The 27,892-nt window shown below is 36.9% G+C and overlaps 1 protein-coding gene across 1 annotated transcript in view; it reads right to left on the reverse strand.

Annotated features, from left to right (window-relative positions):
• The window catches only part of palm2akap2 (PALM2 and AKAP2 fusion), a 215,327-nt gene that overhangs the window by 107,740 nt on the left and 79,695 nt on the right, over nucleotides 1-27,892 (reverse strand). The window contains exon 4 of the mRNA XM_030150443.1: nucleotides 20,459-20,580. Coding sequence (XP_030006303.1) covers nucleotides 20,459-20,580 — 122 coding nt within the window. The remainder of the gene's footprint in view (nucleotides 1-20,458; nucleotides 20,581-27,892) is intronic.

Raw genomic sequence — 27,892 nt, forward strand, 5'->3', positions numbered from 1 at the left:
CCAAAACTATCTACTGATGTCAAATGTTTATTACCTATTGATCCACTAATAATCCGAACTGATACTAACAGATTAGATGTCTGTCTAGATCAGTGGTTCCAACCTTTTTTCTGCCAACATTCAAAATAAGACTTTTTTTTTGCTCAAATTAATTAGTTTTTGATCATGCAATAGTTTTCTATACTATGTTGTAAATAAAGGTTAATTTTAGAGGACATTTAGTCTGTATAATGTATATTGTTATGGGCGGAGGCAGAAAAGCCAGGAGTAGGGAGAATTTGATTTTCCTTGGTCAGGATCAAGGTTATTATCGTTAATGAAAACTGACGAAATGACGAAAACTAGAACTGTAATAATATTTTCGTTAACTGAAACAAAAAAAAAAAACTATAATTAAAAGAAAAAAACAATTACTAACTGAAACTATATTGTGTGTTTACAAAACTAAAATGTATAAAAGTTCTGGATAAAATTCCCTTCGTTTTCATCTTTGTCAATGTCGGATTGATATGAAATTGATTTATTTCCTTCAAGCAATTTTAGCTGCTGGCACCATATGATATTTAACAGTCCGTCACTTCTTGTCACTTGTGGTTTCCAGTCGTCTTCTGGTCCGCACTCTACCTGGAAACATGGAGACTAAAGTTGGGAGAAAGGAGCAGAGTCCTGTCTGGGATTTATTTGAATACGACAGTGAAGAAGAGGAAAGATATGAAAAAAACTAAAACTAAACTAAAACTAAGTATTTAGAAAATAACAAAAACTAATAAAAACTACCAAACCTGCTCTAAAAACTAATTAAAACTAACTGAATTAAAGGGAAAAAAGTCAAAACTAAATAAAACTAAACTATACTAGTCAACATTTACTAGGGATCAGTTTTATATTTGCACGATAATTGATGTTGTATAATATTTTGGGTGACTTCATATATTATGTGTGTACTTTGGCTAGTCATGTAAAGAAAAATGGACCAAAAGGTAAAAAAACATACATTTTTATTGCACTTTCAGGCAAAAGGGTGATACAACCCTAGAAATTAGAGTTCACAACAATTACTCTTTCAATTTTCTTTTCACTGAAACCACTCAGAATGTTCTGAAACTGTGATGTCAGTAATGTGTGTGGCCACCATCCGCATCGATAACAGACATACACCTTCTACGCATGCTAAGCATGAGGCGGGAAATCTGCTGCTGAGGGATAAGGGTCCACTCCTCCAGAAGGGCATTTTCCAGCTCCCGTGCCATAGTTGGAGGGTTCTGTCTGGCACGAACACGGACCTGAAGCATATCCCAAATGAGTTCAATGGGATTGAGGTCCGGAGATCCTGATCCCGGAGATCCTGATCCCTAGCAAATGTTGACTAGTATATAATGAAAAATCCAAAACTATTATAACCTTGGTCAGGATATGTACAGTCAGTCCAGCTTAGATTTACAAGGGGGACAATTAATACTGAACAAACAAAAACTCAAACTAGAAAAGCACTCGGAGAGCGCAGACCTCCGCCAAGGCAGATCAGTGCCCCCCCCCCCACGATCACCACCAAAATTTAATCATTTGTTCCTTGTGCCAGTATCAACATTTCCTGAAAGTTTCATCCAAATCCGTCCATAACTTTTTGAGTTATCTTGCACACAGACAGACGGACAGACAGACAAACCAATGCCGGCAAAAACATAACCTCCTTGGTGGAGGTAACTATAAATTATGAAAGAGCTGCAGCATCTGAAACTGACCACAATGAACATTTGACAGATAAACAGAACCACAGTGCTTCAGTTTCAGACTCACAGTTTGTCTTTTATGTATTGGGATTTCTCTGTCAACTCACCATAGATTTTTTATTAGTAAGTTTTTTAAAGATTTTTTATCAATTACTAGAAATCTCAGGCGATCCTATTTGAATTCCAGGTGACCCCACATGGGGTCCTGACCCAAGGTTGAAAAACACTGGTCTAGGATATCAAATTTTGCACATAGGTTCTGTTTGCGTCCCCCCTGCTCAAACTGTGTATGTTCCGCTTTAAGGTTTGTGTGGAAACTTAAGGTGAGTGTTTGCGTTCCTCACATAGACTACATGCATTCGTTGGGTACAACTCTATTGTATTGAAGGCCTTGAACTGTAACGGCACCGTTCCACCCCTAATTAGGGCTGTTAGAAAATATCGGTTCTGCAATATATTGCAATATTTCATTTCACAATACTGTATTGATATTAAAACCTACTGTATCGATATTTTTACCTCCGCCAAGGAGGTTATGTTTTTGCCAGGGTTTGTTTGTTTGTCTGTTTGTCTGTCCGTTAGTGTGCAACATAACTCAAAAAGTTATGGACACATTTGGATGAAATTTTCAGGGTTTGTTGGAAATGGTGAAGGTTCATTTTTGTTTTTTATTTTTCTTTATTGTTTATATCTTATTTATTATTATTTATTCATTCATTCATTTTCTGAACCTGCTTTATACTCACTAGGGTCACAGGGATCGCTTGGAGCCTATCCCAGCTACATAGGGGCGAAGGCGGGGTACACCCTGGACAAGTCGCCAGTTCATCGCAGGGCTGAACATACAGAGACAAACAATCACTCTCACATTCACACCAATGGGCAATTTAGATTAACCAATTAACCTATCAGAGCATGTCTTTGGATGGTGGAAGGAAGCCGGAGTACCCGGAGAGAACCCACGCAGACACAGGGAGAACATGCAAACTCCACAAAGAAAGGTCCCACCCCCCGTCAATTGGTGCTGGAATCAAACCCAGGACCTTCTTGCTGTGAGGCATGAGTGCTAACCACTGCACCACCGTGTCACCCTTATTATTATTTAACACTGTTTTATTAAATTATGTTAGTTCCTTCGTTGCCATTGCACAAAAATAATATTATGATGTTAGCCATGGACAAATAGAATATGAACATTTGAGCAGGATCTTAAACTGTAATGTCTGTAAAACACAATTTAAGTTTGAACACAGGAACATTTTGTCATACAGCATTAGATCCTGTTGTGATCAAATAAAAATGTGTTTAGTATTTGTGCATATTTCTGGTGTAAATCAATTCTTCCAGGAAATAATCATTTTAACAAAAGAAACAAACAAAAAATTGCCTTTTTAACAGTATTATAATATATCGTGATAGATTGTATCGTGATCCCAGTATCATGATTTGCATCGTATCGCTAGATTCTTGCCAATACCTACCCCTAATAATGAACATTTATTCCACATCATAGATTTTCCTTTTTGTATTTCATTGCTTGCATAAGAGTTCAGGTGCTTTCAGAATCATGACAAAAACCACCAAACCACCAACTCAGACTTTTTGTTGTTTTTTTTCCCTTTAATTTGTCATCCATCTGTGCTTAAAAACTAGATCAGGTGTAACATGTTGTAAATGCACAGACCTATTTTACTGCGTTGGCCCAGTTTTCATCAGTGCTGCAAAATCCCACACTTACCAATTCCTGAAAAAAGACTCAAGTGAACGTCTTAATGGCTCCTGGTGTACGATGTGAAACTGTCTCTGCGGTGGAACATGCTGCCTAAAACCCACACTGCTCCCCTACAATGATGGCTACATCTGCATGGAGCTGCCTGTGCATGAAACAGCAGGAATCCAAAAGTAGCGCTGTGTGGGTACGGGTCAGATCAGTGCCACATTGTAAAAACGGGCCTTTTGCAGCTCTGTCTGTTTACTTAGGCAGTCCATGTAATGATAGGGATGTGTGCAGAACTACTGCAGCCTGCTGCCTCAGTCTGTCATTCGTCTGTTCGCTCTACTGTGTCTGCTAACTTAGACACTTCCCTGCACACAATGGATGCTATTTCTTCACCGCTCTGTCGCTTTGTGTGTTTCTCAAGGCTTACAAAAGGCACAAAACCGCCTTTCTCTGGTTCCGTCTGTCTGTGTGTGCTACTGCAGTGGCCTTAGGTACAGTTCTGTGTGTGAAACGCTCCGGACAAAGATTGCACTGTTGCGCTGTTTTCCCTTCATTTTATGTGATTTCCAGTTTAAGGTTCGCAGGCAGAGGCAGCACGTCTGTAACGCTGCACAAAGACTCGACTGTGGCCTCAGCGTCTTTTGTTTGTTGTCTGTAATGTGTTTTCCATTAGACATACGAGATTATATAGATCAGGGGTGTCACATTTATTTTCTTTCAGGTTCCACATTCAGCCCAGTTTGATCTCCAGTAAAATAATAGTCTATAAATAATAACAACTCAGAATTTTTCTATACTTACTTTTATAAACTATCCAAACAAAAAAGATGTGAATAACCTGAAAAAAACTGAAATTTCTTCAGAAAAATAAGTGCAATTTTAACAATATTCTGCCTCAACTTAACATTTGTACATGTGCATTATGGATCGGATCTACAAAGGCACTAAACACTGAGTAACAGGCAGAAAATTGTTAAAATTGCACTTAATTTCCTTTAGATGTTTCAGGTTCATATATTTTCAGGTTATTCACATTTTATTGTTAAAGAATAATTTGTAAATGTAAATATTTTCATAATTTAATGTGTTTTTTGTTGTCTGTAATGTGTTTTCCATTAGGCATGCGTGATTATATAGATCAGGGGTGTCACATTCATTTTCTTTCAGGTTCCACATTCAGCCCAGTTTGATCTCCAGTAAAATAAGAACATAATAGTCTATAAAAAAATGACAATTCTAAATTTTTCTTTTTGTTTTAGTGCAAAAAAACATTACATTTTGAAAATATTCACATTTACAAACTGTCCAAACAAAAAAAAGATGTGAATAACCTGAAAAAATTCAATTTCTTAACAAAAATAAGTGGAGTTTTAACAATATTATGCCTCATCTTATCATTCATAATGTGCATTAGGATCTACAAAACATCCGGCACAAAACATTTAGCAACAGGCAGAATATTGTTAAAATTACACTTAATTTTCTTTAGACATTTCAGGTTCATATTTGTTCAGGATATTCACATTTTATTGTTAAAAGATAATTTGTAAATGTAAATATTTTCATAATTTAATGTTTTTTTGTTGTCTGTAATGTGTTTTCCATTAGGCATGCGTGATTATATAGATCAGGGGTGTCACATTCATTTTCTTTCAGGTTCCACATTCAGCCCAGTTTGATCTCCAGTAAAATAAGAACATAATAGTCTATAAAAAAATGACAATTCTAAATTTTTCTTTTTGTTTTAGTGCAAAAAAACATTACATTTTGAAAATATTCACATTTACAAACTGTCCAAACAAAAAAAAGATGTGAATAACCTGAAAAAATTCAATTTCTTAACAAAAATAAGTGGAGTTTTAACAATATTATGCCTCATCTTATCATTCATAATGTGCATTAGGATCTACAAAACATCTGGCACAAAACATTTAGCAACAGGCAGAATATTGTTAAAATTACACTTAATTTTCTTTAGATGTTTCAGGTTCATATTTGTTCAGGATATTCACATTTTATTGTTAAAAGATAATTTGTAAATGTAAATATTTTCATAATTTAATGTGTTTTTTGTTGTCTGTAATGTGTTTTCCATTAGACATACGTGATTATATAGATCAGGGGTGTCACATTCATTTTCTTTCAGGTTCCACATTCAGCCCAGTTTGATCTCCAGTAAAATAAGAACATAATAGTCTATAAAAAAAATGACAATTCTAAATTTTTCTTTTTGTTTTAGTGCAAAAAAACATTTCATTTTGAAAATATTCACATTTACAAACTGTCCAAACAAAAAAAAGATGTGAATAACCTGAAAAAATTCAATTTCTTAACAAAAATAAGTGGAGTTTTAACAATATTATGCCTCATCTTATCATTCATAATGTGCATTAGGATCTACAAAACATCTGGCACAAAACATTTAGCAACAGGCAGAATATTGTTAAAATTACACTTAATTTTCTTTAGATGTTTCAGGTTCATATTTGTTCAGGATATTCACATTTTATTGTTAAAAGATAATTTGTAAATGTAAATATTTTCATAATTTAATGTGTTTTTTGTTGTCTGTAATGTGTTTTCCATTAGACATACGTGATTATATAGCTCAGGGGTGTCACATTCATTTTCTTTCAGGTTCCACATTCAGCCCAGTTTGATCTCCAGTAAAATAAGAACATAATAGTCTATAAAAAAATGACAATTCTAAATTTTTCTTTTTGTTTTAGTGCAAAAAAACATTACATTTTGAAAATATTCACATTTACAAACTGTCCAAACAAAAAAAAAAGATGTGAATAATTTGAAAAAAATTAAATTTCTTAACAAAAATAAGTGGAGTTTTAACAATATTATGCCTCATCTTATCATTCATAATGTGCATTAGGATCTACAAAACATCCGGCACAAAACATTTAGCAACAGGCAGAATATTGTTAAAATTACACTTAATTTTCTTTAGACATTTCAGGTTCATATTTGTTCAGGATATTCACATTTTATTGTTAAAAGATAATTTGTAAATGTAAATATTTTCATAATTTAATGTGTTTTTTGTTGTCTGTAATGTGTTTTCCATTAGGCATGCGTGATTATATAGATCAGGGGTGTCACATTCATTTTCTTTCAGGTTCCACATTCAGCCCAGTTTGATCTCCAGTAAAATAAGAACATAATAGTCTATAAAAAAATGACAATTCTAAATTTTTCTTTTTGTTTTAGTGCAAAAAAACATTACATTTTGAAAATATTCACATTTACAAACTGTCCAAACAAAAAAAGATATGACTAACCTGAAAAAATTAAATTTCTTAACAAAAATAAGTGGAGTTTTAACAATATTATGCCTCATCTTATCAGTCATAATATGCATTAGGGGTCAGATCTACAAAAGTAACAGGCAGAATATTGTTAAAATTGCACTTAATTTCCTTTAGACGTTTCAGGTTCATATTTGTTCAGATTATTCACATTTTATTGTTAAAGGATAATTTGTAATTGTAAATATTTTCATAATTTAATGTGTTTTTTGTTGTCTGTAATGTGTTTTCCATTAGACATACGTGATTATATAGCTCAGGGGTGTCACATTCATTTTCTTTCAGGTTCCACATTCAGCCCAGTTTGATCTCCAGTAAAATAAGAACATAATAGTCTATAAAAAAATGACAATTCTAAATTTTTCTTTTTGTTTTAGTGCAAAAAAACATTACATTTTGAAAATATTCACATTTACAAACTGTCCAAACAACAAAAAGATGTGAATAACCTGAAAAAATTCAATTTCTTAACAAAAATAAGTGGAGTTTTAACAATATTATGCCTCATCTTATCATTCATAATGTGCATTAGGATCTACAAAACATCTGGCACAAAACATTTAGCAACAGGCAGAATATTGTTAAAATTACACTTAATTTTCTTTAGATGTTTCAGGTTCATATTTGTTCAGGATATTCACATTTTATTGTTAAAAGATAATTTGTAAATGTAAATATTTTCATAATTTAATGTGTTTTTTGTTGTCTGTAATGTGTTTTCCATTAGACATACGTGATTATATAGATCAGGGGTGTCACATTCATTTTCTTTCAGGTTCCAGATTCAGCCCAGTTTGATCTCCAGTAAAATAAGAACATAATAGTCTATAAAAAAAATGACAATTCTAAATTTTTCTTTTTGTTTTAGTGCAAAAAAACATTTCATTTTGAAAATATTCACATTTACAAACTGTCCAAACAAAAAAAAGATGTGAATAACCTGAAAAAATTCAATTTCTTAACAAAAATAAGTGGAGTTTTAACAATATTATGCCTCATCTTATCATTCATAATATGCATTAGGGGTCAGATCTACAAAAGTAACAGGCAGAATATTGTTAAAATTGCACTTAATTTCCTTTAGACGTTTCAGGTTCATATTTGTTCAGATTATTCACATTTTATTGTTAAAGGATAATTTGTAATTGTAAATATTTTCATAATTTAATGTGTTTTTTGTTGTCTGTAATGTGTTTTCCATTAGGCATACGTGATTATATAGATCAGGGGTGTCACATTCATTTTCTTTCAGGTTCCACATTCAGCCCAGTTTGATCTGCAGTAAAATAACATAATAGCCTATAAATAATGACAACTCAGAATTTTTCTATTTGTTTTAGTGCAAAAAAACTACGACATTAAATTATGAAAACATTGACATTTACAACGTATCCAAACAAAAAAAGATGTGAATTTCTTGAAAAAAATTCAATTTCTCAACAAAAATAAGTGGAGTTTTAACAATCTCTTTCCCTCATCTTATCATTCATCCATGTGCATTAGGATCTACAAAATATTGGCACAAAACATTTAGTAACAATATTGTTAAAATTGCATTTAATTTCCTTTAGACGTTTCAGGTTCATATTTGTTCTGGTTATTCACATTTTATTGTTACAGGATAATTTGTAAATGTAAATATTTTCATAATTTAATGTGTTTTTTTGCACCAAAACAAAGAGAACTTTTGGAGTTGTCATTATTTATAGGCATAATGTAATTTTTTTTTTCATATTAATCCCAGAAGAGTCATTATTTATAGGTTACTATGATATTATTTTACTTGACATCACACTGGTCTGTATGTGAAGCCTGAAATAAAACCAGTTCCACACCCGACTGTTAGTATCTGTAATTTTTACACTTTGCAAATTCATCCCATGTGCCAGATTGGACCCTCTGGCGGGCTGCGTGAATCTGTGTATTATTTGTTCATTTGTTATAATGCGAATCCTCGATGGTGTACACATTTAATTTAATGTAAGCGGTGTGTCAGGTGAAAAAGAAAGGCAAAAAATAAGCTTTTGCTTCTAGCCTATTCCTTTTTTTGTTTTTTGTGTTTATTGTGGTTGTTGTACTGTATGCAGTGATTACTGGGCAAACCAAAAATAAACCATTCATTCATTCAGTCATTCATTCATTCTTTTCATATTCAACTGAGAATCCACAATTAGAAAACAAAAAAATGACTTGTTATTTCATTATTCGTGTAAAAATCAAAAATCAAAAAACTAGTTGTTTTTCATTCTTTCGATTGTACGCACAAATTAAAAATTGGAAAAAATCAAATGGACCAAATGTGGGGTTTCATGTTGACATTTTTGATATCCGATTTGGTTTGACCCGGAAGTTACTGACTTCTTCGTGTGTTACGTGAAGTGTCTTCTCCTTGGATTGTCTACCATGGATGCACTGCATTAGACAAAACAACAAAACCTGGAAGATCCTGACCATTTTTTCAGTTGTCATGTCATCCTCCTTCACAGTAAGGCAAGGCAAGGCAGGTTTATTTACATAGCACATTTCATGTACAAGACAATTCAAGTGCTTTACATAAAACAATAAAAACATTACAGCAGAAGCAATAAAAAGTATAGGCATAAGAAAAACAAACAAACAAATCAAAACAAAATTCATAACGCATTAACGCTTTTGCTGCCTCTGAATAACACCAAATTCTCCATTATCGCAGAATGTATTAGACAGAATACTAGCAAACCCACGACTGTCCAGAACAACACACCAAGAAGTCAGTAACTTCAGGGTCAAACCAAATGAGTTATCAAAAATGTCAACATCAAACCACACATTTGGTCCATTTGCTTATTTCCAGTTTTTAATTTGTGCGTACAATCGAAAGAATGAAAAACTCATTTTTTGATTTTTGATTTGTACACGAATAATGAAATAACGAGTCATTTTTTCGTTTTCCAATTGTGGATTCTTAATTGAATATGAAAAGAACGAATGATACACGGATCTGCACGTTTGACACCCCTTCATATAGAAACTCCGGTTGTATTTTTGCATCTTTTCCCTCAGTGCATTCACAGCTCATAGCACTAGAAGCCGCTCTCTGAGGACAGAAGCAGCTGTTCCTCCTGTAGCTTTCACTCTTGTTTATGTTCTCCAGTGTGTGAAATGATGGAAATATCCATAAAAGAGCCGCTGTCCCCGTCTTTGTCACTTTGTGCCATTAAAGTGTTCACCCGTGCATGTGTTAATACTTTAACAGCAGTAAAACAAGACAAGACGTCTGGGCTTCTGTGCTTTGAGTTACAAGACAGTGGAGTCTGTTTCACAAATGTTTATACGTGGAGGTAGAAGCAGTTTCATGGAAAAAGAGGTTTATACATGATTATGGCTTTTAACTCTACCCCCCCGCTCACACGCAGCCACAGACACACAAGCTTCAACACATAAAGACCCAAAGTTACTTACGCGGCAGTTCCCAAATGAATTTTTCTCTCTATTTACTCTTTCTTAAGTGATTTATCACCATTTATTATACTATTATCCTCTGTATTTTGTGTTTCTTCAATAGAAATCAGGCATTTTTCCATATTTAATTTACTGGTAATGTAGATGTTCATAAAAGCTCAGATTAAAATTAATTGTCAAAATATCAGGAACAGAGAAAAATTAAGAAAATGTGACTTTTTTAACAAAATCTGTCATTAACTGAACATCAACCTAGTGTGTACATCCACTGTCATTGATCCAACTCCATGGGTTTTACTGGTGAACCAATGTTGTAGAAGATGACGGTGTTTCCACGGTAACTACAGAGCCTCTGAACGTCCTGAATGTCCTAACTGGATTTTAAACCAATTATTTACATGTATTGATAGGATTAATGGCGATGAACTGGCGACTTGTCTACGGTGTAACCCGCCTTCGCCCCTATGTAGCTGGGATAGGCTCCAAGCGACCCCCGTGACCCTAGTGAGGATAAAGCGGGTTCAGAAAATGAATGAATGAATGAATGAATGAATGAATGATAGGACTAATGGATCAGAAGTTATTAAACAATTAATAATGGTAGATGTTTTTGGTCACCAGTGGTTGTTTAGGTCTTTATGGGTTAAATGCATAACCCTGCAAAATGTGTATCATGTGTAAATAGGTCGTGCAGTCATCTTCAGTTCTATAATAACAATGCAATATTTATTCAATGATTAGAAAAATATAAATGCACTATCTTTATATAGAGTTGAGTTCATACATATACATACTGTTTTCATAGGTAACAGATACTGTTAATATTATTAATATTGTTCATAGATAGCCTATACCAGTGTTTGTCAAACTGTGGGGTCGGGGGTGGGGGGGTCATGGGATCACTCCTGAGTGTTTTTTTTTTTGTGTTCTTCAGGTTAGAACATGTATCAGGTGGAACTAATGTTTTAGTGTTGGAGCACCCTGGACTCATTTTATGGACGGACACCAAACCAATCTACTGCCATGGTGATCTGTCACTAGACAAAGAGTTTAGGTTTAGACCATGGACAAGGACTGGACTGGAAAAGACACATGGACACACATGTTTGTGTTTTGGACCAGTTTGGACAGTTTGGACCTTAATGTTCTCAGATGTGCAATGGAAACGGGCTCATTGACCCACTGATATTGGTCACATGTTCATCTATGGTACCAACATGTGTTTGTTGTTCTAAAAAAAAAAGGAACTTTATTGTCATAGTGGTAGATAATTGCACATTTCCTATTTTTATTTGGAAAAATATTGTCTCAGGGAGCAGTCTGGGTGAGTTTATTTGTATTATTCAAGCAAAAATCTAAGATGTTTTTTTATTTGACCAACAAATTATTCAAGGAAAAGCAAAAATATTGTCAAAATATTGATGTTTCTTTCAATAAAAGTTATAATTGCATCACTGTTATAATGTTGTTGGGGTTGAGGGGGGCCTGGGTATTTTTTGTCCTTCAAGGAGGGATGACAGAAAAAGACTGAGAACCACTGGTCTACACATACTGTCACATACAGTTAATATTGTAAATATTGTGTCTGTTCATATTTTATGTCTATTTTTGACTTTTTTATTCTACTTAGTTCTTTTTACCTCCGCCAAGGAGGTTATGTTTTTGCCAGGGTTTGTTTGTTTGTTTGTTTGTCTGTCTGTTTGTCTGTCCGTTAGTGTGCAACATAACTCAAAAAGTTATGGACAGATTTTGATGAAATTTTCAGGGTTTGTTGGAAATGGGATAAGGAAGAAATGATTAAATTTTGGTGGTGATCGGGGGTGGGGGGGCCCACGGGGGGGCCCATTTTCAACAAACCCTGAAAATTTCATCAAAATCTGTCCATAACTTTTTGAGTTATGTTGCACACTAACGGACAGACAAACAGACAGACAAACAAACAAACAAACAAACCCTGGCAAAAACATAACCTCCTTGGCGTGGGGGGGGCCCACAGGGGGGGCCACTGATCAGCCTTGGCGGAGGTCTGCGCTCTCCGAGTGCTTCTAGTTACCTCCGCCAAGGAGGTTATGTTTTTGCCAGGGTTTGTTTGTCTGTTTGTTTGTTTGTTTGTTTGTCTGTCAGTTAGTGTGCAACATAACTCAAAAAGTTATGGACAGATTTGGATGAAATTTTCAGGGTTTGTTGGAAATGGGATAAGGAAGAAATGATTAAATTTTGGTGGTGATCGGGGGTGGGGGGGCCCACGGGGGGGTGCAGACCAGAAAATTTCATCAAAATCTGTCCATAACTTTTTGAGTTATGTTGCACACTAACGGACAGACAAACAGACAAACAGACAGACAAACAAACCCTGGCAAAAACATAACCTCCTTGGTGTGGGGGGGCCCACGGGGGGGGGGGCCACTGATCAGCCTTGGCGGAGGTCTGCGCTCTCCGAGTGCTTCTAGTCTTATCATACTTTCGTAAAAATTTTGCATGATAGAGGAAAATACCAGATTTTCTACTGTCACATACTGTTAATATTGTAAATATTATGTCTATTCATACTTTATGTCATTTTTTTTTTGTTTTTATTCTACTTTTGTAAAATGTTATATTCTATTTCCTTATGTTATTTTTAGTTTTTGTCATTTTATATTCACTCTGTTCTTGTTTTCTGAAGTATTGGTGCTTTATTAATATTGTTACACTAAGTGGAGTAGCACAATGACAATAAAGGTTATTCTATTCTATTCTATTCTATTCTATTCTATTCTATTCTATTCTATTCTATTCTATAACCGTGCATCCATATTTACCCCTGCTCTTCACCTCTGTCCTATCAGTCGTGGAAAGACTTTGGTTGCCCGGGTAATGGGATATTCTGGGATGGTGTTCCACAGTGTGTAAATATAGATGCCACACCCACTGCCTGGAATGCACATGCACACGCACGTCCATACGTGGCTGATCAATCTATTTTCTTATCTGAAACATTAGAATGAGAATATTTCTGACCTTCTCAGAGTGACGTCAGAACAAAATGAACTAAATACATAGATGTTGGTTTGTTATTTATAGATAATTCATCATAAAATCTGTGTGGTGAAGTTATTTTTCAAGTTTGGTTAAAAAAAAAAAAACCCAAGTGTTCAGATTTGTTGTGTCTAAAGGCACTCCTTCTCCCACAGATGTGTTCTTGGACTGGATTTCACCCAACGGAGACGATTGTTTTCTTAGAGCCTTGAGAGTTTCATCTCTGACAGCTGAGCTCCTCCAAGTACTTTTCAGTAAACATCTGAGACCTGTTCACAACTGTACAACGCCTGTTTATTTCATACAACTGTTCCTAAACTTGTTGTGCAATTAGAAAACAGAACGGAGAAAATGTGTATGCACGACTGTTTTTGGATTTATTAGAATAGAATAGAATAGAATAGAATAGAATAGAATAGAATGGATTTTGCGTTCGTTTAAGCCTCTGCGTTTGCTTCACCATCATTAGCTCGCTAGACAACTTTGTTTTTCGCTAGATCTAGAAGTCAGTAAATGCTTTGTGAAACAATGTCCCTTGTTCTGTTTTAAGCAACAAAAAAAAATATAGATCTGAAATTATCAATCTATAAACTGGAAAAAAAAAATCATCTTTTGTCTTTGTTTCTTGTTTCTTCCTGTTTCTTTAATGAATATCTGTATAATCAGCAAATTAAATACAGGAAAATACCTGATTTTCCACTAGAAAAAAGAAAACAGAGAAAATAACATCATAATAAAATGATATACATCCTGTCACATACTGTTAATATTGTAAAGGTTGTGTCTATTCATATTTTATGTCAGTTTTTTTAGGTTTTATTCTACTTTTGTAAAATTATATATTCTATTTTCTTATTCTATTTTTAGTTTTTGTCATTTTATACTCAGTCTATTTTTTTTTTCTTAAGTATTGGTGTTTTATTATTATTGTTGTACTTAGTAGCATAATGACAATAAAGGCTATTCTATTCTATTCTATTCTATTCTATTCTATTCTATTCTATTCTATTCTATTCTATTCAGTAGACTCCAACTTCCTATTATTGTCTTCTGCTCAGGTTTTTGTATGTGTGCAAAAAATCATATGGAAGTTTCCACAAAAACAGTTCTTATACTTTAAGGGATAAGAGACAACAGATGATTTTTCTGTTTACAGATCTATAATTTCAGTGGAAAATCCTCGCTGATGGTATATTGCTTAAAACAAAACATGGGACATTGTTTCACAAAGTGTTTACTGACTTCTAGATCCAATTTAAAAAAAAATAGAACTATTTTGGCAGTCTGGACACTAAAGCATGCAGGATGTTCCAAACCAATGATGGGAGGTTTTGGAACTAAGCATGTTTGTGCAAACTAAATCTTCAGCTGATATGTGGAAATACAAAATGAATTAAGGTCCACCTTATTGTTAGGATCTACTCATATATTACAGCAGCAGGACTCTGGTTCGGACTGCTTGGGTTTTATGCTTCTGCTTGCGTAGGACGGACTAAATAAAGCTGGATTTGGCGTCAGTGGAAAAAAAGAGAAGTGAAACCAGACCTAAAACACATGAAAGTATAATTCAGTAAATAGCTAGAGCTTAAAAAAACAATTAAAACCACACGCAGTAATCTCCTTTTATAAAAAAAAAAAATCCTATTGGACAACCAGTCTATTGAGTGCCTGTTAAATGAAGCAGCTCCACAATCACAACTGCACTCTGGTCTACAACGGTGTGTCTTTGACCATTCACTGCTGCTCTGTTTATTCCACAGCCAATGTTATTCTGGTTTTCCTGACAGCATATGATGTTGATGTTTCTTCAGCGCTGGTGATAAGCTACAGTAGTTGGAGGCTAACAGAGTCCCTTTCATGCAGACATTTTGATAGATGAGGAGGTGGAGCGTGAGCCTGACTCACTGATGCCAAACCAACCCAGTGTTTCCAACAGCCAAGTTTCAGAGCGTTGATTAGAACGGTTCAGATAATACACAGTACACCAGCTATAGAATAACACCAGATACTAAACATTCTAAGACCTGTTTCTCTGTTGGAAACTGGCAGAAGGTAATGCAAAAGTTAATAACTGCCCCGGAAACATCACATTTGATGCTGTTGAAACAGTTTCTATAAAGTCGTTTTCATCTACTGCTGCATGCAGCGTTACAGGATGTCAGATCATTTTCGTCGTCTGTGCAACATATGTGTTATTTATCCTTTCAAGACAATGATGGAGGTCAATGGGTTTTGTCAAGATTTTACAAACCTTGATCATTTAACATTTTTGATTGTACTGTTTGAATTAAAAAACATTATACAGGGTGACACAAAAAAACGGGAACTTTTTAACAATCCAGTAAAACCAAGAGTGATGGAAGAAAAATATTTTATTCATAGTAATTGAAACCTTAAAACATGCCATTTAAGAAACAATGATGGAATTTTCATTTTTTAAAAATTACTTCCTGTAGATGGCGTCCTCCTGTACGAATGCATTCTTGAAATCTGCTGTTGAGATTCCTCATTGACCGCTGCAACATCTCAGCTGGGATACTGTGAATTTCATCCTGAATTCTCTGTTTTAACTCATCCACAGTTCTTGGTCGAGTCGTGTACACTTTACTCTTGAGATAGCCCCACAAGAAAAAATCACAAACGGACAAATCTGGCGATCTAGGGGGCCAGGGAACGTTACTGAATCTTGAGATCACACGGTTACCGAACAATTCTTGCACAGCTGCCAGTGGTTACTAAAATGGGGGTGTGTTTACTTGCTCAAGGTCACTGTCTTGCAGTGCTGCCACTTGCTCATGTCTGCCAATACGCACTTCAAAAATTCCCGTTTTTTTGGGTCACCCTGTACAAATAAAATAAGGCAATGTCTACTGCTATAGTACTGAGGCATGAAATATGGGTTTGTTTATTTCCAAAGAGTCAATCAAATGTTAGCATTTGTACTAGTCGGTAACATGAGTCTGTTTGGTGTGTTCTGTGCGATCGGCCATCGTTAATGCCGTCGCCATTCTTTTCGGCCAATTCAACATGTGTAATCAGCCAGTACTCAGTCGTTCAGTCTGACCAATCTGATTGGTGGAGGGATAGCTCTTGACTAGAGCCCAACCAATTAATCAGCCAGCAGATTAATCGGGCCAATTATAGTTTATCACTGATTAATCAACATCGGCCAATATGTTACTGATTTATTAACTTTTTTGCTGCGGACATTCTGTCGCTCGCTGCTCCTGTGTGTGTGTGTGCTGGCCGGAGAGTTAGAGGAACAGTAAAGCCTGTCAGTTTCACTTTCACTTCTGCTCGGACAATCACGCTATTACCCCCCCACACACGCACACACACAATCACGGAATCACGGACCGATACCCCCTGTTCTGACAAGGATGGACCGCTAATCCCCCCAGCTCCATCCGTCCCCCCCATCCAAAAATCCCAGACCACTACTCCCCGTTCCGACAAGGATGAACCGCTAAGACTACTCAACACTCTCTGCTGACAACAATGACTGACGACAGTGAGCTCTGTGTTTTGGTCTACGTAGATGTTCCGTCATTTCTGGTTTTTTTGTTTTTTGGGCCACAATACAGATTAGCATCGCCTGCTGTTATGGAGACATTATGTCTTGCTTAAGTGCAGAACGTACGCTCAAGTCGGTAGTCGATTTGCTGTGTTCTTCGCACTTATCTGACCGTGTCGGGGAGATGGGAGCCAACTGATCAGTCGGCCTGTTTTCTGGTGATGAGCAGCAGTCGATTTGGTGTGTCTTCGGCTTCAGGGTTGTGTTGTTCTGTCCTTTGTATGTTATCAACTACTGAGTATGGAGGCCATAACCTGATTAGCCACATCATTTAAGTCTCCAGCTAAGGTTAAATGAAGGACAGTGACACTTCAAGGTATAATTTAGAACGAAGATTTATAGCATGGTGTGATGATAACCACCTGACATTAAAAAGACAGAGGAGACAGCGTTCCACCCTTGAGGTCACAGGTCTCCTCGTATGAATGCCTCGACGTGTTATTCGTTCGCTTACTGACCTGGAGCACACATGGTGATAACCTCTGCAGTAGATTATAACCACATCAGCAGGTCTAGTGGCGACTCAGACTCAGTGGTGTCGATGAGGGGACTTTTATCAACTTGTCTTTGGTTTGGCAACCTCTGTGAGCAACTGAAGTTCAAATCAGACTGACTCATACAGACTACACAGAAGATAACTGATGCAAGGCAGCAGCCGTTTAAACTGAAGCCAACGGGATAAGAACCCACCCATGTCATGTGCTACACAAACACACACACACACACACACACACACACACACACACACACCAGCTATTATGAGGGAGGATTTTTTATATTAGTATTAAGGTTTTTATCTATTTAACATTAGTGTATGTTTATAGTTGGATGCAAGAGAATTTGAACACAGCTGTAATGAGGTTGCATGTGAGGTCAAACTGTCTCATTTTAAGGTTTCAATCAAGTCTATCAGCCTTTTGTATTTATTTATTTACGTTTTCAGTGTTGCCTCTAAGACAGGGGTGTCAATCTCATTTTAGTCTATCTATCTATCTATCTATCTATCTATCTATCTATCTATCTATCTATCTATCTATCTATCTATCTATCTATCTATCTATCTATCTATCTATCTATCTATCTATCTATCTATCTACTTCATTAAATTAACGAGGTGAAAGAGGCTTAATAGCATTTAGCAACAGGCTAAACAGGCCACATTTTATTAGCTGTAATATTTGGAGCAGGTTAATCATCTTCATGTTGGTTCTGAAAGTGTATCTAAGTGACTTGGTGATCCAGCAAAAATCACCCAATCACATTTGGACACGGAAATTAAAATAATTACGATTGGTTACAGGTGCCAAGAACTACATCATGGGGTGAATCTTTAATCCTCCAATGAGAACACAGTCACCTGCTCTGCAAAAGTTTAAGAAACCACAAACTCATTTGTCCAATTCCTCGCGACCAGGAAGTCAACATATTCACATCCATGTTGACATGAATGACATGACACATGATGAGTGGTATAATTGTGTAATAATTAAACCCATAAAGACCCAAACAGCCACTGGTGACCAAATCCATCTACTGATATCACTGGTCTACAAGGAAAATGCTTCCAGAATAAAAGTAATGAAATTTTACCACATGAGAGTCACTGATAAAGAAAAATCAAGTAAAAAATGCTGGTTGGCTGAACTTTCCAAGATACAGCCTTGGGTCAAAATGTGAAATTCAAGAATTAACGAGAGAATGGGTTTGACTCAAAAGGAATATTTGTCTCAGAGCTACAAGATCTACTTCAAAACACTGTCTGCACATTAGAATACATTCACTTTACAGGTTCTATTTAGTGGAAGATTTATAAAACTATTATATAAATGTACGTAAACCAGTATATATGTGTAATAACACTTAATCACATACCTTGAAAACATCAGCAAACTGGCACTTTTGTCATTTATTTTCCAATTAATCTTATTAAAATTCGTAACATTTAGCTCATTTAATCTCTGAAGCAAATCATTTCTAAAAAATTGTAGACCAGTGTATTAAATGTTTAATACCTGTTAATCCACTAATGCTATCAATCCATATCAATAATTGGTGTAAAATGCAGTTCTTCATCTTTTCATGGTCATCAGACCACCATTTGGACGTTCAGAGGCTCCGTAGTTACCGTGGAAACACCATCATCTTCTACAACATCGATTCATCAGTAAAACCCATGGAGTTGGATCAATGACAGTGGATGGAGACACTGGGTTTATGTTCAGTTAAGGATATATTTGTTGAAAATGTCAATTTTTCTTCACTTTTCACTGTTTCTGATTTAATAACCTTTGAATTCACTCTGAGCTTTAATGAACATCAACAGGATCAAGGAATTAAATATTGGAAAATACCTCATTTACATTGAAAAAATGCTAAATACAGGGGACGATATAATAATAAATTGCTTAAGAAGGGTTAAATAGCGGGAAAAATTAATTTGGGAACTGCCACCAAAGTAGCGCTGGGTCTTTATGGGTTAAACTTTTTTGGTTCATTTTCACTGCTCTTCTTCTGTAAGTAATTTTAAGTGGAGTGGAGCGCTTGCACCCTCTACGGACCAGCCATAACTCTATAACATACATCGTGTTCCCTGTAGTTTTTGCACCGTAGGACTTTTAGCCAAATTTCCATCGGTGTGTGTCTTGGATCTAATTACTACTGCACCTCTCTCTCTTCTTCTCTAAGTTTGACCCAGCCCTAAATTCTCACACCCTGCCAATGGAAAGCACCCTCAGCTCAGCATCGAGTATCACGATGGCAGAAGTGGGCACTTTATTCATAGCGCCGATGACCTCATGCACCCACTTCATTGGGGGAATAAGTGACTATCTCACAGCAATGCTTGATGGGAATCAGGAAGCTCCTCCCAGAGACACAAACGCAGGAAATGGAATCACATCAGTCTCTCTTTTTGCCTCTTTAAACCTGGAAATGACACCCTGCTTCCACTCGCTCTCACTTTTTAACTGTTTTATCTTCTTTGCTTTGGTCCGACGGTATCTCGTCTTCGCTCCCTCCTGCTCTGATTTCCTCTAACACCTCCCTGTCTTCCTTCCTTCCTTGTCAACTCTAGTTTTATCTGTTTTTAGAGAGGTAATACATTCGTACTGACACCGCTGGTGTTTGTTTTCAAGCCGGTGCAAGAAAGAAATGTAGATCTGACAGGTTTGTACTGCTGAGACCAAAAGCGATGTTCATACCTTCATGACTGTTGAGTCTTAAGACCTCTGTTTACTCCATGCTCTTCACTTGTAGAGTCACATGGAATGGGAATCTGATGTTTTCTATTTAGCATAAAAAGGCAAAAATCTGCATAAAGTCCCATTTCTTTTAAGTATTTCTTATTTGGTCTATGTAGCTATGATATGAAAATCTAATACTGAGGCATTAAAGTAGTACTTGACTTAAAAGCAGTACACCAGGCTCAACTTAAGATCCCAACATTTACTGAGATTCACCTTCAGGGACTATATTTCCGAGGTCTGAGCAGTTGACAGAACTGTATGGGCAGGAAAGCACAGATGTGGGATCTTTTGTTTTGGCTGCTCACATCTGTTTGGCATCACCGTCTGACGTGAGCATCAATTCTGGAGCGAGCACCAAGACTAAACAAAGAAGAATAATGTAAATGTAATAGCGGTGTACATTAGCGTACCTTTGTATCATGTCTTCCAAGCGCTTCCCTTGCTCTTCGTCCTGTTCCAGCTGTTTTCGTCGTGCCTCCTCTTCCTCCACTCCCATTCCCTGGAGGAGCCATCGCTCACGCATGGCTTTGGACTGAGGAGCAAACAAAGGCACGATAAGTGATTTTTAGTTGATATGAAGTCGATTATAGCACCAACGATCCTCCTTGTATGAAGAAAAACCTGCTGTGTTCTTACTTCTAGTAATTTAACAGATTGGCTTAGGGGGAGCAGTGTTGGGAGTAATGCATTATAAAAGTAATACATTACTGTAACAGATTATTTTTTGCTTTAACACAGTAATGTTGGGCATTACTAATCAGTTTTCAGTAATAATTTACTTGGTACATGTTCAGTAGTGCTTGTGTGACAACACACTTTTTGCCCATAATTTAATTGCTCAAATGAAAAAAAAACAAATAACAGCTAGACCGTGAGACCTAAAGGAATCCAAAATGTGTCGGTGAAGTTCTGTTTCCTGTTGGTGTTGAGCCAATGGGTGAAGACGGCAGAAGACAGTCCATTGTCCACATGGACGTATGCTCATTACTAACTCTAACCCTGCTTTACAGAAGCTAGTTAGCATTAGCATGACCCCTGTGATCAGCAATGACAAGGTAAACTAACATTTCTAGGACTAGTTAGAATTCTTCATCAATTTCGATTATATATGGCTGACAGGTGGAGCTAGACCCTCTGATCGCACTTACTGGAACCTCCTCTTCCTTTTTTTCTTTTTTTTTTTGTAATTTATTTTTTATTGACATTCAGTATCAGACATTTACATGTAGTATAACACATAAACATATTGCACATTTCTGTTGTCTGCTCTAAATGCCAGAACAATATATTTTTGTAACCAAAACAGAGAAAGAAACGAAAAGAAAAAAAACAAAAAAAAAAACCCCAAAAAAAACAAAAAAAAAGGAACTACCAACAAGTAGGGAGTGATCTCTTCCATCCAATACAGTCACTAAGTTGTGACAATAAAGTCAGGCCTATAGGGTGTGACATATTTAATCCATTTTGCCCAGTATGAAGTAAATTTCTCCAGTTTGTAATTAACAAATGCTGTTATTTTTTCCATTTTATAAATGTCCATTGTGATTTCCATCCATTCATTTAAAGTTGGGCTCTCCTGTGATAGCCATTTCCTGGTAGTAGTCTTTTTGCAGGCCACCAGCAAAATGTTCATTAAATGTTTATCTCTTTTTGGCCATTCTTGAGGTATGTGTCTGAAGAACAAAGTCTTACTCTCAAAGGGTATTTCACATTTGAGAATGTCCTGTAGGGCATTATGTATTTCTCTCCAATAATCCTTTGTGAGCGGACAATCCCAAAAAACATGGAAATGATTTGCACATTGATTACCACAGTTTCTCCAGCAGACAGCGGTGTCATAGTGAGACTTCTGGGAAGGTGTAATAAAGTATCTAATTAGGCATTTCCAGCCAAACTCCCTCCACTTCTGTGAGCTGGTACACATCCACTGATACCTCCATATTGTTGTCCATTCATCCTCAGATATCATTATCCCGCCTTCCTTCTCCCATTTTATTTTTGGAACCTCCTCTTCCACACTGCTTTTAACTAAAACAAGCCAGAGCATAATTGCGTTTGCCACCCTGTTGGCAAGACGTCTGATTTTACTTAAATGGAACTCTCCAACTCCTCCATCCCATGTTCTTTGGATCAAATCCATCCTGAACTGCATACATCTAGAGAAGATACAGTACAAACTTCAGGGCTCCAAGACCACATTTTATACACGGTGGACCCCTTTTCTTTCATATGGTACAGATCTAAATTTCCCTGCTATCCCTGATAGATTAGTTGTGTCTTTTGTATTCACATTTGTGGCTGTTCCCCCGCTGGACTGGAATGAACTGAACATCATTTACTCCTGAACATATAGGAGCCTGAGATTATGTGCATAATGAGGCACCTTAAATGCTGACATGGACCATGTTTACACTGACTGACTTACATAGGATCGCAGAATTGTATTCTTTAATGTCCAGGTACTGTTTGTTTGTTGTCTGTCTTGTTCTTTGTTGAGATTGTTTTATTTTGTTTTTATACATTGCTGTCATTTAGGTTATTGACTTTATATCTTTTCACATACAAAGGTGTGTTACATCCATGTGACCTGTGACTGAAAAAAAAAAAACTCAATAAAATACGATGGAGAAAAAAAAAAAAAAAATTCTTTATCAATTGCAGATTTATCTACCAGCGTCCTTGGCCCCACCCCCTGTCTGAACATGGAAAATGTAGAAAAAAATGCAAGCGTTCCTGCTGGGAATCGAACATCGTAGACCATAGCGTTACTTTTTTTTTCCCCCCTTACCATAGCATTACTTACTGAACTATCCATCCACATGTACTTCAGGGCGCAAAATGATGCGTCCAAAGGTTCTCCTATCTCTTGTATTTGGGGGGGGGGTGATTTATGACTAGAGTCTGTATGTAAGTAAGACAGGGCTCATATGACGCATTATAATTCTGAGACAGTAATATTATAAGGTAAGGAATGACTTTTAAATAACAGTCACAAGTAATCTGTAATGGATTACAGTTTGGAAGTGACTTACACAACACTGGGTAACAGGTTAAGAACACTAACAGGCCTCAATCTACACTTGGAGTCACAAATAATTCCATTAGTGTGCTCACGCTGAATGGATTCAACGCTGTTCAAATAGCTCTTCTTTTGTCGTCAGTTTGTGATATTTTTAGCCTTTATTAAGAGCTACGACGCCTGCCAAACAGAGCTACAGCAGCAGAAGAATAAACACAGCGGCTTTGACAGAACACACTCTGAACTGTTCACATGTCGAAGAAGGGTTCCAGAGAACTGATCTAGCCCTCGTGGTCTTGTTTTGTTCTGAAAATGCCTACATACTGAACAGGGTCATTGATCATTCTGATTCAGTTTTATAATAACATCAACCAAAAACAACAGGAATAATTTGTCTCATGCTGCTGTTTCTTGGCCAGGTTGTTGTTGGAAGAAGTTGGGGAAAAAGCATGTGTTATGATTATTTTTGACATATTACAATTGGGATTTGAGTCACAATTTCAGTTTTTTTGTTTTATTTTTATTTAACCAAATAAAATCCCATTGAGATGATCTCTTTTACAAGGGTGAAGTCAGCAGCACACACCATACCATCATGAAAAACCGGTTAAAAGATCAGTGATAACAATAAATCAAGGAAATTTAAAAATAATAATAAGAGTTTGACGAAACATTTCATGTGCTATGTAGTTTACGATGCCAGCAATTTTTTTTTAAATGCAAGATTTGATCGAGGTCAGCAAACAATTTAAAAGCACAGACACTGTCCAAAGGTTTCTCACTGTCTAGTCAGTAAAATGGTACGAAAAGTTTGTAGTGAAATAAGTTCTGGTATTTTCAGCTCTTACTGGAAAGAATTCCAGGCAGGGGAAGCTCGCTTCCTCATTTCAGTTCGAACTCTGGGAATGTTCAGATAATAAATATCACGTCTGTAGTGGGATGGTGGTTTTTGCATTTCAGTTCCAATGAAAATATATATCAGTCGTGATATGATGTTTGCATGAGGTCCTTACCAAACAAGCATGTTCCCTTATATCTGAAGGTTGTGATTTGTAGGCTGAGCACCACACTACATAATTTTTATTAATATTTTGTGACACAATTTACCTTCCTACCGACCTTAACCAATGATATTTAAATTATTCAGATTTATGTGCATATTAAAGTCCAATGTCCTGGCTATAGTCACTTTAGATTTACATTGATTGGATCTAAAACGGCATGTGAGAATCGCTTCTACACCTGTATAAATGCAAGGTGTGATTTGTCAAAAAAAAAAAAAAAGGGGGGGGGGGCAGTTATATACATGGGGGTGCAGTCCATAACTAACGTAACTACCACTGCCGTGAAACAAAAGTGAAACTTTATATACTTTCAACATCTGACTCACAGCTCTAGCCCTCTCTTATACAGCAGATCTTACACAAAATTTGCACAACTTCGAACCTGTATCCACTGGACCCCCTCCACTGCTCTATGGGCCCCATGTATTTGTCACGTCGCTAGGGATGGGAATCAAGAACCGGTTCTTTTTGAGAACCGGATTCCAGTAGCTCGATTCCTTGGAATCGTTTGGCTGCCTGCTTAATGATTCTGCTTATCGATTGCGTGATGCGCGATGACGTCATGCAGACGCTGCATTGTTTTGGTCAGAACGTAGCCAACATAGCGTTGAGGCAGAAACGGTCTAAAAAGACGACACCAGGTCCACTGGAACACTTGCAAAGCTTCCATGTCTTCAAAAGGGTGGAATCCCTCCAATCTGCTCAAACATTTGTCCACAGCATGTGAATCATTTACAGGAATGTCACATATTTGATGCACTACTTGGCGACGCTTGTGAATGTAGCGGCAGAGTGAACGCCGGGCCCAGTTCCGGTTCCGGTGCAGGCAAAAAACATTGCAAGTCCTCAAATACAAGTTTACGAAGGTAGGGGAAAGGAAATGAGGTGCACAACAACAGGAGGCAGGTCGAGTTGAACTGGTTCCATGAAGCAGAAATGCGGCAATAAAGGAATTAGTAAAGTGTTGTAAGTTTCACTTTCACTGCACGCCCCCCCGGCGTCATCTGTGATTATTATTTGTACATGCTGTATATGGTATATTTTCTGTGCAGAGATGGAAATATAAAAGACAGTTAATGCAAACACGCCTGTTTGTACTCTTTTATTCCCTCACCCAATGAGAATTGATAAGAGAATCGATAAGGAATCGGATTGATAAGTAAAATCAATAATGGAATCAGAATCGTTAAATTCTTATCGATTCCCATCCCTACACATGCCCCCCCCCCCTTTACGGCATCCCAGTGTATGGGGACGTTCACAAATTCTGAGACTGCGACAGTTGGGTTCAGGTGAACGTTAGTGCCAGTAATGTGGGATATAGGTGGAAGAAAACTGTAGTTTAGGTCACCAGCAATTTCTTTTAAGTGTAAGATTTGGTCGAAATTGTCATGTCTGCTCCCAGACTGTGTCTGTCTTTTCTGTTTTGTCTGTCATTTCCTGTTTTATTTTGTTAAGTTTCCCTCTTGTGTCATGTCTGGTGTCTTTACTTCCCCTCCTTGATTGTTTCACCTGCTCCTGATTACCTGACTCCTCCCTGATTATCTCCACCTGTGTCCAATTGTCTTCCCGTCCTCTTGTGTATTTAAACCCTGTGTTTTCCCCTGTTTCTTTGCCAGTTTGTGTTCTACCTTTGTGTGCTCACTTACCAGCGTTTTTGGATCCCTGTCAGTCTGTCTGCCCGTTTTGACCCGTTTTGCCTTCCGACCACCGATTCTGCCTGTTCCTTGTCTGCCTGCTCGTCTGGTTCTGACCTGGTTCGTACATCGACTTCTGATTCTGCCTATTCCCTGACTACCTCAGCCTCCAACGTGTTACCTTGTGTTTCGACCCTCGCCTGGACCTTGACCGTGAGTAGCCTTTCCCTCATGTCCCGTTGCCTCCTGAATTGCCCTCCTGTGTATGACCTGGCTTGTTTTTTGACTATCCTCTGTTTTGCCCTAGTCGGGGTGTTGACGGGAATCCTCCGGCTCGGCCGTGCTGACCATCCATATTCCCCGCTCACAGCCCGGACGAAGAGTCCAGTATCACACGCCTTCACAGACGTGTTAACTATTTTGTGCTGTGTTTTTACTACTGTGATTGTGTTTAATAAACACTCTCAATTGGTCATCTGTGTTCTGGTCTTGCATTTGGGTTCAGCCTTTGTACTAGTCTCATTACAGAAATCAGCAAACAAATTAAAAACTGTCTAAAGGACACTCGCTGTCTAGTCAGTAAAATGGTACGAAAAGCTTGTAGTGAAATGAGTTCTGGTATTTTCAGGTCAGATTGGAGAGAATTCCAGACAGAGGAGGCCTGCTTCCTCATTTCAGTTCGAACCCTGGGAACATTCAGATAATAAATATCACTTTTCAATTACAATGAAAATATATATCAGTCGTGATATGATGTTTGCATGAGGTCCTTACCAAACAAGCATGTTCCCTTATGTCTGAAGGTCATGATTTGTAGGCTAGAGCACCACATTGGTTCATTTTTATTAGTATTTTGTGACACATTTTACCTTCATAAAATGCCGCTCACTGACTTGAAGCTAATGCAATAATATTTAAGTTAATCAGCCCTATGTGTATATTAAAGTCTAATACCCTGGCTATAGTCACTTTAGATTTACACTGATTGGATCTAAAATAGCATCTGAGAATCACTTCTCCACCTGCATAAATGTACCCAAACAGGACTCAAAGCAGCAGATGTCCCACAGTTAAGAGAAAGAAAAACAGGATAAAAGATCGGTGATGACAAAAAAAAAAAACAAGAGTTTGACAAAATATTTAACGTGCAATGTAGGTTAGGTCGCCAGCAATTTTTTTTTAAGTGCAAGATTTGGTCGAGATCAGTAAACAATTTAAAAACTGTCCAAAGGATTCTCGCTGTCTAGTCAGTAAAATGGTACGAAAAGCTTGTAGTGAAATGAGTTCTGGTATTTTCAGCTCAGATTGGAGAGAATTCCAGGCACAGTTCAAACCCTGGGAACATTCAGATAATAAATAGCACCTTTCAATTCCAATGAAAATATATATCAGTCGTGATATGATGTTTGCATGAGGTCCTTACCAAACAAGCATGTTCCCTTATATCTGAAGGTTATGATTTGTAGGGTAGAGCACCACATTGGTTCATTTTTATTAGTATTTTGTGACACATTTTACCTTCATAAAATGCCGCTCACTGACTTGAAGCTAATGCAATAATATTTAAGTTAATCAGCCCTATGTGTATATTAAAGTCTAATACCCTGGCTATAGTCACTTTAGATTTACACTGATTGGATCTAAAATAGCATGTGAGAATCCCTTCTCCACCTGCATAAATGTACCCAAACAGGACTCAAAGCAGCAGATGTCCCACAGTTAAGAGGTTACCTTCTTTTCTTTAGTGTTTGAAGGATGAATGCCAGAGCTGTGTGTTTATGTCCCTAATGTCTCTGTCTCTGTCTGGGATTCTGTTTTGTTACCACAACAGAGTCGAGTGAGAAGACTTAGCTTCACCTTTGGCTGTTTACTGTCAAACTGTTGCTTGGCTCGTAGTCGTCAGGCTGACAATTAACAGCACGAGCACCTACACACACACTCACACACAGACAATGAGCCGTGCAGCAGCATTAAAGCATTTTCCCGCCTGCTGTTAGAATGTGACAGCTGGGCTATTTGTTTGTTTGTGTCTGTTTGAGCAGATAATTTTACCCTCATAGTTGCATCACACGTTTAGGTCAAGAACATTTCTGAATACATTTGAATAGGTTTGTGACAGAATAA

This window comes from Sphaeramia orbicularis, chromosome 12 (genome assembly GCF_902148855.1).
Source record: "Sphaeramia orbicularis chromosome 12, fSphaOr1.1, whole genome shotgun sequence".
NCBI classification, from domain to species: Eukaryota; Metazoa; Chordata; class Actinopteri; order Kurtiformes; family Apogonidae; genus Sphaeramia; species Sphaeramia orbicularis.